This window comes from Colossoma macropomum, unplaced genomic scaffold (assembly GCF_904425465.1).
Source record: "Colossoma macropomum unplaced genomic scaffold, Colossoma_macropomum, whole genome shotgun sequence".
Lineage (NCBI taxonomy): Eukaryota > Metazoa > Chordata > Actinopteri > Characiformes > Serrasalmidae > Colossoma > Colossoma macropomum.
In genome coordinates this window covers 16,280,469-16,293,484 of record NW_023494784.1, presented here as the reverse complement: position 1 = coordinate 16,293,484, position 13,016 = coordinate 16,280,469, and the positions used below count along the sequence as shown (strand labels likewise).

At 38.2% G+C, this 13,016-nt stretch overlaps 1 protein-coding gene across 1 annotated transcript in view; it reads left to right on the top strand.

Annotated features, from left to right (window-relative positions):
• The window catches only part of itgbl1 (integrin, beta-like 1), a 111,083-nt gene that overhangs the window by 28,663 nt on the left and 69,404 nt on the right, over positions 1-13,016 (top strand). The window contains exons 3-5 of the mRNA XM_036579028.1: positions 6,815-6,961; positions 11,217-11,339; positions 12,708-12,848. Coding sequence (XP_036434921.1) covers positions 6,815-6,961; positions 11,217-11,339; positions 12,708-12,848 — 411 coding nt within the window. The remainder of the gene's footprint in view (positions 1-6,814; positions 6,962-11,216; positions 11,340-12,707; positions 12,849-13,016) is intronic.

The window sequence follows — 13,016 nt, the reverse complement described above, 5'->3', positions numbered from 1 at the left end:
AGGTTGGTTAGAGAGGCAAAATTTTCTCCAAGGATCCCAGTTGGAAATGCAGATGGTAGCATTTTGGGGTCACCAAGTCTTCAAAACTACAATTAGATGCCACCTCCATGTGAACAAACTATTTGGAAGGTGTGCCAGAAGAAAGGCTGTTTCCTTCATCTTACCACAAATGTAAGAATGTCTAGAGGGCTAGATACTGCTGAAACTTTGACTGGAACCAGGTTGTATAGTCTAATGGTACAATAATAGAGTTTTTGGCAGAACCTGGTCCTTACTGTTAAGTATGGTGGAGGACCTATAATGTTTTGAGACCGTTTTTCCTCTAAAGGCCCTGGGAATATTGTTAGAATACATGTTATGATATCATGAACTTTATGAAGTACCTGGAAATTTCACATGAAAATCTGGCTGCTTCTTCCAAACTGCTAATACTGGGTTGTGCTTGGATCTTCCTGCAGGACAACAATCCAAAACATAACCACTAAAATGGCTGAACGAGCGCATAATCAGGACCTAAACTCAAATGAAACGCAGTGGGCTGAGCCGAAAAGGAGAACGCAAAAAACAAGACCTAGGAGGATCTAGAGAGATTCTACGTTGAGGGGAGGTCCCAGATTCCTTGATCTGTGTCCTCCCATCTCTATAAGCATTACAAGAGAAGACCCATTTCTGTTAGGCTGGCAAAGGGAGCTTGCACAAAAAACTAAATGCAGGGGTGCCAATAATTGTGATGTGGTTTTGTTAAAAAACAACAAGGGTCTTTGATTTAGGGTTACATTTCTTCTATGGTTTCAGTATGAGATGGGTCTAATTAACCACAAAGACAATTAACTGATATTTACCAAGATGTCAATGATTATGGACCGTATTACATTAACTCCTGAAATGGCCAGGGCCCACCAACAGGCCCCAAGTTTTGTTACACACTACTGTAACCTAAGAATAGCTCATCCAGTTTGCTGTAGTCAATGAATAATAAGCCTTGGTGTGCAATAAGCCTGGGATTTAAAGAGGTTAATTAAATTATGTAAATTATGAAATTAAGTCTACTGATTAAACCTGAACAAAATCTGTAGATCTAAACCTGAGCATGATCTGTAGACATACCTTTCAGTGGTCCAGTAGGGATTCCAGACCGGTTTTATAATATTTTGAATAGCAATTTGTTTTCCCATGTATAATGCACAAGATAAATGACACCCTATTTTGTATTAGCATAATTCTTGCCTTTACTTTAAGATTAGCCATAAAACACTGAATGATTGTGACTAGCAGCTAGGGCACTCCAGTAATGAGTACAGCGACAGAACAAGGCTATTGTTAAAGACTGATGGATAGCCCTTGAAGAGGACATTAGATTTACCTGATGGATTAGAACGTGCCGTGATTGAAGGTAGCACTACAAGAAATTTATAATTCATAAGTTGCCAGCAATGCATTGCATGAAGTCCACTGATTTTTGCTCCTTAATTTTCATTGGGTGCCACTGGAATCATGAATAATGAGTGGGATGTTAGAACAAACAGATTGAAAAATATGGACTGAGAGACGGAAATAAAGATGTTGAAATTGCTCTCATATAAAGGCAAGTGTACATTTTCAGCAAGGGACGAGTCTGAAGAGAGCGAGATGCTGTTCCATCAGTCGCATTCTGGCAGTCTTTTTAGCAGTGTTGGATTGCATAATGGACTGTAAAACTGGGGAGTGGATTGAATGTTTGCAGGAGGGTTTTGATTACGTGGGATTAAACTCCTTTCTGTCTGTCACTGAAGTGTTTCATGCTATCAGGGGTGGTAAAGCACATTACCATGGCACCGTTTGTGCAGTTACACAAGCCTCCAGGCTTCACATGAAGGATCGACCTGAGCTCCCTTTCATTTGTGCCACTGAGGCTTTTAACGGCTCCCCTTTTTGTTTTCATCTTTGAATATTCTTTTTTTTTTTTCTAAAATTGTGTGAAAATGCAATGCATTTCAGCACGCATACATTTCCCTGACATGGTTATATAATACATGTCACAGTCTATTGATGAAGCAATAAAGCTAGCAACAAAAAAAAAAAGCCTAAAAGAGACAGTTATGTTTATAGCTAGGGAAGAAACCCCAGTAACCTCAGACAGCAATTCAGCTCAGAGAAACGCTTGTACAGGCACGCACACTGTGGATACAATGATTGTTCAACGTCACCAACATTATTGGCACAGCAAGAATTTTCATAATCAGTGACTCATTTCTTTAGGCCAAGGACAATGTCCTTTTAGCCAAATGTTTTGACAGGGTAGCTTAACGTAAAATCAGTCAGTGTGACTCAGACCTCATAACACATTTACCTTCTATATGGTGGCAGATTCTGGAGTGAAACACAGTATCAGGGAGGGTTTCTGAGCTACTTTAGTGTATTGTGTATATTTGATGATAGGTATTGTTGGTGGGAGGGCAAAGTGAAACATATTTTATACACTTTTTTAAGTACACCTACCTTGTATACACTCTTTGCCCATTTTATCAGGTCCACTTACCATATAGGTGCACTCTGCACTTCTACAACTACAGACTGTAGTCCATCTGTTTCTCTGCACACTTTGTTAGACCCCTTTCACTTTGTTCTTCGATGGTCAGGACCCCCACAGGACCACCACAGTGCAGGTATTATTTGAGTGGTGGATCATTCTCAGCACTGCAGTAACACAGACGTGGTGGTGGTGTGTTAGTGTGTGTTGTGCTAGTCTGAGTGGATCAGACACAGCAGTGCTGCTGGAATTTTTAAACACCTCAATGTCACTGCTGGACTGATAATAGCCCACCAACCAAAAATATCCAGCCAACAGCGTGTCTCTGTGGTGACCTTGCCGGGGTCCTGATCATTGAAGAACTGGGGGGCTAACAAAGTATGTAGAGTAAGGGATGGACACCAGTAGACTACAGTAGATCTATGAGGTTCACCTATATAGTAAATGGAGCTGATAGAATGAAGTGTAGATACAAAATAGTGTACTTAATAAAGTGGCCAGTCGGTGTAGGTTAATAGTATTTCTCTCTGACTGCTGCTGCACAGTGATTTAATTAAAACTCAGAAGATGCTTTAGAGGCAGACACTTTGATTAAAGATTATGGCAAAACAAGAATTTTGTCTTTTAAATGATTTGATACGTTGAATTGTGTTTAATATGACCAGGGTCAACCTTAATATGACCAGGAATCTAACAAGCTACAAAAGGTCAATTTTTAAATCAGGTTCACCTATAATAAAGGTCAACCTGATTTAAGTGAAATATAAGTTTAAAGTCAAAACCTATTTCCGACTTTTAATTTTCCTGACTTGGACTTCAGACTAAAATCCTTTTGCTTTGAGTGACCCTATACATTAATTATGCTTATTTTATTAAAAAAAAAGTTTAAAAAAAGATTGAGCATTCCATTTTGTCATTAACAAAACAACCATAAAACCGCCAAACTTTGCCGAATACTTTGGTAGTGACAGTTTTAGATCATTTTGAGCGTAACTCAAAATCGCCAGCCAGTGCATGACTAGCAAACACAGCTTTAAACAGCTGTAGACACATAAAGTAACAATATTTTTCATTTAACACAAAATGTTTACTTGATTGCAGAAAATGTGTTTTGGTAGTGACAATTCTAACACACTCATTTTAAGACTTTAGGGCACATTTACTTCTCATTTCCTGCTCTGAAATGCAGGGGTGTGGCTAAAATAAAGCTGTGGCTCCACCCATGGACTAAAACTCTTTGTATTGTGTTGTGTTAGAAAACATGGGACAGTATTTTTTATATTAATAATTTTATATATATTTTTTTTAATTACTAAAATTTTTACATAATTTATTAAACTTTTGATAAATCTAAATCGTTCAACTTCAACACTTCACAAAAACACATTGAAAAAAAACTAAGCTGTATATTCACAAGTTACCCTCGAAGAAATTTTGGGGTTAGGGTTTGGGACAGACACCTCCCAATACAAATTACCCTATAAATGATGATTTTGTATATATTTAGCTTATTACTACCTCTACTGATGCATTAGGTTTAAATAGATCATAACAAAATCATTACAAAAATATGAAAGGTCTGAAAATTTAATTCCTTTGTTAAAAAGCTTTTTTTTTTTTACTGTGGAACTGCAGTTTGAACTGATTCAGTAGAATGGTCCATGTAAGCACATACATTTTCTTTTCTGCATTTAGAAAGAAATCATCAGCTGAAACTGGAAAACAGAGCTTCTTAGAGTGACTCCTATTACCTAAATCCACCTTGCATAAAAGGCCAAATTTAAACACAATCTTTAGTTTATTTAAGTCTGGTAGATGAGCAAATGCAACTTAAATTAACCACTAATTTAACTAATTTCAAGTGATCCAGTCTTACGTCTTTGTTTAAGTGGACAGTCTGAGTCTGGCCAAAATAAAAGCCATCACTAGAATTTGTTGTGAACATGTCCACTTGCATCCTACAGAGGAAAACTCCCTTCTAATGATGATAGAATGAGCTTTACTGAAAAGATTTTCAGTAGTTGGTGACTGCAGAAAGGAAGCTTCTAGAAAGCCCAATATCACATCTGTATTTATTAGCCTTGACATGAGTACATTAGTGGACTTTCTGTTAATGTTGTGGGGGATTCCTAATCTCTGCATTACCCATTTGCATAATGCATGCTGGGTATTGTAGTGAGAGAACACTGATGGACAAAAACGGGAACAAAATTGTGAATTCTGTCAAATTGATGAGGCTGAGAGATGCAATGCTGTACTACAGAGCACTAAATAGCACAACAGAAAATGTATTAAAGGGCCTAAATATTTGAAAAACGGAATTTCCCTTGCATTTTGGAAATAAAGGAGTTCAAAGAAATTAAGCTGCAAAAACAGCCTGTTTTGAATTCGCTGTTTCTGTGATGTCCTAAGAACCAACACATTCACATGTATCCACCGATTCAGCCTCCATTCACCCTGAAATTATAAGGAGCGTTTCAGCTCTCAGTGCACTTTGAATAAGACACCACACAAGACAGCCAATCAGAACAGAGCTCATCTTATATCAGTCTTAAAATAATTTGTTCTAAGGGATAAAGAGAGACTGGAAAATAGTAATGTAGAATTAGTACATAAAACCACACAATGTTATGTGAGGACCTCAAATGGAAAAATACAAGAAAAATGTAGGATATAGGCCCTTTAAATGGCACAAACCCAATTTCAAAAAAGTTGGGATAGCAGGAAAAATATAAATAAAAACAGACAGAAATTTAATTGAAAACAGAACAAAAAAAATATTTTATATTTCAACTAATTAACTTTATTATTTTTGTATATATAGACTTATTCTAATGTTGATGGCTGTAACATGTTCCAAAAGAGGTACATGGACAGGTGCATGTTTACAGCTGTATTACATCACCTTTACCTCTAGCAATTTTCATTAATCCTTTGGTAACTGAGGACACCAAGTGTTGTAGTTGGAAGGTGGATTTTTTCCCCATTGTTACTGGATATAACACTTCAGCTGCTCCACACTCTGAGTTTTGTTGCTGTATATTGCGCTTCATAACATTTTCAGTGGGAGACAGATCTGGACTGCAGGCAGGCTGGGCTAGCACCTACACTCTCTTACTATGAAGTCATGCTGTTGTAACACATGTAGAATGCATAGTCTTGCTGAAACAAGTAGGGACATCCCTGAAAAAGACATTGCCTAAATGGTAGCATATGTTGCTCCATAAAGTGTATATACAATGTCAGCATTAATAGTGTCTTCACAGATGTGCAAGTTACTCATGCCATTGGCTCTAACACTTCCACATACCATGACAGCTGCTGGCTTTTGAACTTTGCGTTGGAAACAGTCTGGACGGCGCTTTTCCTCTTTGGCCCCCAGAACTTGACTCCCATTGTTTCCAAAAACAATATGAAAGGTGGCCTCGTTAGACCACAGTGCACATTTCCACTTTGCGTCAGTCCATCTCAGAAAAGCTTTAGCCCAGAGAAGTCGGCGGTGTTTCCTGATGTTGTTGATATATGGCTTCTGCTTTATGTAGTAGAGTCTAAACTCATATTTGTAGATGCAGTGATGAACTGTGTTTGCTGACAAGTATTCTTGAGCCAGTATGGTTATACTGAGAACAGAATGACACAGCATGTCAGTTTTTATTGCCGTGCCATCTGAGGATTCAAAGGTTACGGGCATTCAGTACTGTTTTTCAGCCTTGCCCTTTATGCACAGAGATTTCTTTGGATTTTCCGAATCGTTTAGTAATGTTATGGACTGGTATAGATGGTGAAATCCCTAAATTCCTTGCAATTGTGCATTGAGAAACATTACTTAAATTATTGGACTATTTGCTCACGCAGTTTTTCACAAAGTGGCAAAAATCATTAAAGCTGATAAGGTAAAATATTACTGTTTTCAATTAAATATCATTTGAATAGGCCTTCATTGTTCAAGAAACATTAAAATAAACAAATAAAATAAAAGATTTTTGGACACACACTCACGCACACACACACACACAGACAGTGTAATGGGGTTTCTTTACTGAAGCATGCATGTGTAGACTGTTAATGGCTTGTACATCACACTGCCCTTCACCTCTTCTCCGAATACCCTACAAATCTGAAACTAATCATAAAATCGATCTCTCGTTGAGCTCGTGTGCGCCACCAGTGTAATTTCATTTGCCACCCATTCGTTTTGTTTTCACACTGGGTAACCGTATCGTACCTTCATTTTAGAAATTAACTTTCCATTCAAAACAATCAATAACTGTAAAGTGTGTTTGTGTGTGTGGTGTGTAATTGCAGGTCATGGCACATGTGACTGCGGTAAGTGCATATGTGATGAGGGCTGGTTTGGAGAGGCCTGTCAGTACCAGAAGAACTGCAAGCTCTCTAGCCGAAAGAGCAAAGACCTGTGCCGCAACGCTCAGGGAGTGGTGTGCTCCAACGCAGGTGAGATTTCACAGAACATCTAACATGGGCAATATGCAAAGATGTGACTGAATATGTTACAAATAAATGATTGTGTGTAGCTTCACTGTGCATGTTTTTTTTCTCATGCTTATGAACAGCGCTCATATGAAAAGAAAGCCTACTGTCGGTTTCAGTCTTCAACAGTTGTGAGGGAAGCAGTGGGGGTACATAGTACAGTTAAGGCTTGGCTTCCCAAGTGGCACTACTCTCTAAACACTGGCCCTTTTGTCAAAAGGTTGTGAGTTTGATCCCTGTCAATGCTTAGCCATCTGTAATCCAAATGATATTGCTCTCTCCAGGTGGTCCTCTCTTTCCCCCCATCAGCTAATACAGGTGTCTGTTAACTGACGCAGTAGCCAGTTCTCTCCCAAGCACAATGAGTGGCAGCGTAAAAAGATACAATGACAGGGGGAGACCTAGGTAGTGGGTGGGAACTGGCCATGACAGAATTGGAGATAAAATTACATAAAAAACATACAAACAAAAAAGTTGTTGTTTATTATATTTTCTTGACCAATCAATAATTATTAGGTTAATATAAGTTAAGCTCATAGCTAGAAAAACATTCCTAGTATGAATGTCCATGTCCATTTCTGGTTCAGATACAGATAAGCAGGATTTAGGATGTCTTCACTGTTAAATTACTAGATTCATAAATCCAAAAAAGCTGCAGTATGTAGTGATGGTGTTGGCTTGTGTAATTCCACTGCAGTGCCTTTTCAAAATGAACACTCAGAGATGCATTTCTGTTTAAAGTATGTTTAGATTATTGTACACTTTTATTATTGATGTGTGAAACATCCCTTTGTCTGTTATTGGATTGACCCCAGGGTGGACCATATACTTCTGTTTATATATGTTTATAGATGTAGAAATGTTCTTGAAGACGGTGATGGTGAATGTGCCACAGTCAGTAGATATTTTCACATTATGCTGCAACATACTGACAAGCCCAGTGAACTCCTGTGTGTAATTAAACTGACCTTGTCCAGCACTCTTAACCCTGACCTGCCCTAAAGCCATGAAGCTGAAGGTGTGATGTGCAGCAGGGGGTGAGGACCCAGCTGGTGAACACATGTGCGCAGTGCTGGAGCCTGTGTCTGGGTTTTATTTCAGTGTGTTTGGGTGAATGTATGCTCTCATGCCTGCAGGGAGAATTTATATGAACTCACAGTGAGTGATACACGGGAAGGATCATTCTGGGCTGAGACCAAAACCAAAGCTATAATTCAGGACACACAGGGTTGAAAAAGAAAAATATAAATAATAAATAATATTATTTCATTTATGATTTTGAATCAAAAATACAAAACCTACAAGGTAATAAAACATGCTATTATTATTAAAAAGTCAGTCTTTTCTAAGGGGGGTATGGTCAACATTCCTTTTTAACACAAGCCCGACAAAAAAAGATGTTAAAAGTTGTTTCTTGTCTGAATTTCTACAAGGTTGAAGTTGGTTTCTTATTCGGCAGCTTTTTGTTCAAATGTTATATTCCACCTTAAATGGGGCAGCAGTTATATGCTGTTACCTGTACACATGCCTTAATGTAACAGCTGCACCAATTAAGGTGGAACTGGAAATTCGAATAAGAAACCCACTTGAATTTCTTAAGTCATTTGTCTCATATTTGCGTTCCATATACTAGTGTCTCCAGCTATCAGACGCTGCTGGAGTGTGGACAATGTTACAGCAATTCATGCTATCAGTACCAGCTGATCCATGGCTTATTTTGCGCAAAAGGCCCAGAGACTGTGACCTCTTCTGATGCAGCTGGCCAAGTTAGTCAGCTTCTCAGGTGGTGCTAGAGGAAACAGAAGTATGGAGGCTAAGGCAAACCCCAAAATCCACCCATTTCTTTATATCTGATTCCTTGAAAACAAAGTGGAAGGTGAAGTTGGGTGCAAAGGACTAGACAGCAGGAGGAGATCAAGGGTCTGCTGCATTTCTCTCTTCATGACTGAAACATGACTGACACATCCCTTACTCAGCCGTTCAGCTAAACTGAGAAAGAGTTTCAAACTTTTTCTATTTCGCACAAAAAACCTGTTCCACTACTACTTTTAGTGGAACATTACTCTGAGTTACTGAGGACCATGAACAGTTACAGTGAGTTGCTATTTAATGGCTCGTGTTTACAAAAGCAAACAACATAATTTTAACATTGATTTATTTTTTTACCACTGAAATGATGTGTAAAGTGTTGTATTCACAATTTGCTGTTGGTTTAATCCTAAACATGTAAATATCAACTTATAAGATGAATATAAACTTGAAATATTAATAAATGTTTTCAGACAAATTTTTCAACATTTTGACTCTTTTATACAAAAATGTCTATGCTAAAAGTTTGGAATCATGTGTCGTATTAATAATTGTTATGATATTCAATAAAAATTGATATTGGGTAGAGTGAAATACTATAGATGTTATATTGCTCTAGATGTTTTATTCAATTCAAGCTTTTAGGCACATCTACAAATTATTGAATGCTAAATAATACACTGTAAAAATCTTGATAATTATCTGTCTCCAGATTTGAACAACACTTTTCAAATCCAAGGCATTTTGTGATAACTTTATTCTAAAATTCTTATACAGCTTTCTCAGTTATTATGGAATCATCTACAGCTCTGTTCATCATTCTATTCACAGTTAACATTTCATTTTCTTAAGTTTCTTATATATTAGTTAGAATTACTAAAGCAGCCGAGTATTAACATCATAACAGATTGTACACACTTATATGCCGTTGAATTACATTTATATTATTAAAAACAGTGATTCCAAACTTTTGAACAGTAATAGAAGTCTCATTATCATTGAAATGATTTGTAAAGTGTTATATTTTGACACTTTATTTAGGGCCATACTGACGTAACTCTACTACCTTTTGACCCCTAGACCCTTTTAAAAATCTACACACTCATCATGAAAGAGAAATAGAGAAGTGTTGATTTCCAAAAACATATGTAAAGCCTTTTAACACTGGCATACATTAAAATAAAAGAGCCTAGTTTGTTTTTCAGCTCAGAGTTCTAAGGTTTAGGTTAAGTTTAATGAACACAGGTGAGGGTTGGCTAATGGTAGCTAGCTATGGTTGTGATTGTATGCAGTCTTCTGCAAGGTTAAACTGGGATTTAGGAGGTGGGGGTGCCAACAATATGGGAGCACTCTTGTTCAGTTTAGTCTATATATTTATGATTGATTCCTCAGCATTTAAAAAGGGTACTGAAACTAGCTTTCTATATCTGTTTGCTGTATTACTAGTTTGTCAGCTTTGGCAAAACAGTAAAAGTGCAGTGATTGTTTGTTGGTTTCATTTATCCCATTAAATAGTTTCATTAGTTTCACAAATAATGAATTATAAATATTCCGCTTGCTCCTCACATAAATGCCTCCACAAGCCCCAGCCCAATTTATCCTCAGTCTAAAACAACACGTCCTGCAGTACTGCTAATAATTTAAAATAACAGATCTCCATCAACATCAGTATATTTCCAGTTGCTTTTACTAAAACTCTATTGGCAAAAATCCACCAGGGGTCCACTGGGTTTAAGGAATGATTAAGTGAAAAATCAGATCTACACAACTTTCCACTCACCCCAGATGTAGTTAATCAGTCTAAGCATGTTTGCAGTCCAAATTTAGCATCTTTAGTTTACTGCTAGAACTACAAGGCTAATGTTGCTAACAAACACTAGAAGTCAATAGTCACCCAACAGGTGTTGTCTACAACAGCTGTTCAGCTACACAGTGGAGTTCTGATCAGTTTTACAATTCACAGTAATTCATAATGTGTCCTGAACAACATCTGCAAGCCTGCACAGTCTTAACGAAGACCAGGATGCGCTTTGAGAGATGTTTTTGGGGTGTATTTATGGAAAAGATTTGGATGACTATTGACTTCTAGTATTTGTTCCAGCGTGAAACTAAAGAACAATATTTGGACACCAAACAGGTCTTGGCTGAATGACTACACCTGGGGTAAGTGGAAAATTGTGTAAATTTGATTTTTCGCCAGTGTGTTCTCTTCATACAGCCCCAGGCCCATTTTATTTTACATTGAATGAAAACAGTATAACTTTTTCTAGTTTTTGTCAGCCAGACTTGGGGTGCATACTTTGAACTATTCAGGTATTTGTGTATTTGTATGTGTGTGCTGAGTGGTATGTGGTACTGAAGGTTGACAACCTATATTACAGTCATCTTCTTTTGTGCTTGTGGCCAACAGGAAAGTGTCACTGTGGCAGCTGCATGTGCCACAACCCAGACGGCAAAGGCCTCATCAGCGGCCGCCACTGCGAGTGTGACGACAGCCAGTGCCTGGACGAGGACTCGGGAGAGGTGTGTGGAGGTACGCCTTTCTAACCGCTCGCTCTTAATACCACAGCATGAAACCACATTCAGCTTTACAGTGCCTGTAAGTCTCATTGCGAGGCTTTTTTTTCTGCTGGAAAGTTAAATGTTTAATTTTAGTGGCATCAGATGGCATTACACTGTTGGGGCTTATTTTTAAACCCTGACTCACTCACTGTGCATGAAACCTAATTTGGTGCAGATGCTTAAATATCAATTTGGTCTTGAAAGCATATTGTAAAAATAAGATGAAACATTAATGAAACATGATACAGTATAGTAGGGCAGTGATGTTACCAAGCGTAGAGCATGGAATATCTAAAATCCTTGCACACGCTCTTTGAGGAGCATTGTTCTTAACCTGTTGGATTATCTGATGAAAGTGCTACATGGATCGCTTTCAGGCAGAGTGATGAGCTTAAACCCATCCTTGCTCATAAAGAACTATGCCTTTCTGGATGCTCTTTTTATACCAAAGCATGATTTTTAATGATGTTTAAGATGTTTATCACTATTTCATCACTTCCTAGTTTTATGTTGCCTGTGTTCCAACCTTTTTGGAATGTCTTGCAGGTATCAGTTTCAGAATGAATGTTGGTAAAACATTAAAATACCTCATCTTTGTACTGTTAAAATACAGGTCAGAGGGGTTTCGCAAATCACTGCTTTTTCTGTTTTTATTTACATTTCACATACTGTCCACACTTTTTTTGGAATTCAGGCGTGTAGATGATGAGTTGAAGGAAGTACAAACTACTATATATGTATAATTGCTGTGAACCCCTTGAAATCCCAGGCTTATTACATACCATCGCTTATTGTTCAGTAACTACAGGGACTTCAGTGCAAACTGGCTGAGCTATTCTTAGGTTATAGAAGTGTGAAATAAAACTTTGGGCCCACCGGCAGGCCCTGGCCATGTAAGGGCTAACCAGCTAATCTTGTATGAGGGCAGAACAGCACTTTTTTTGCCAAGGTTAAGCGTTACATTATAGAGGTACACTCACTATAGCATAAAACTACTCCACACTTCAAGGTGGTGGGCACCTTATAGAGCACCCCCAGAGGAACTGCACCCCCAGCTGGTCCACTTTAATCAACTAGCCTGTAATTTCATTTGAGAAATGCACATCATATCTTTTGCTACTAAGGCTTTATAGGGAATAAAGTCATTAAATTGCTTTGAAGCTTTCAATTAGTAGAGGCTGAATGTTTCCCCTATAACTACATTTAAATGACTGGATAGCGCACAGAATGCCACAGCCATATTTCCTCTGTGGCGGCAAGCGATAATGCAATAGAGCCGTGCAACTCTAACACTCGACTGGCTGTCGTCTGTTCTCTCTCCTGCCGTTTTTGGTTGCAGGCCATGGAAAGTGTTACTGTGGAAACTGTTACTGCTCGGCCGGTTGGCATGGAGATAAATGTGAATTCCAGTGTGACATCAGCCCATGGGAAAGCAAGCGGAGATGCACATCTCCAGATGGCAAGATCTGCAGTAACAGAGGTGTGTTCTCTTTTTTTATTCCTCAAGCAGAGCTTCTTCCACCATTCTTATTTTGATAAAGTAGCTAACAGAGGTGCTATTACAATGATTCTGCAATGTTATTGCAGGGTTTACAATAGAGGGGGTTTTCCTGAGCGGAGCTGTGTATGGCTCAATGCCTCACTCCAG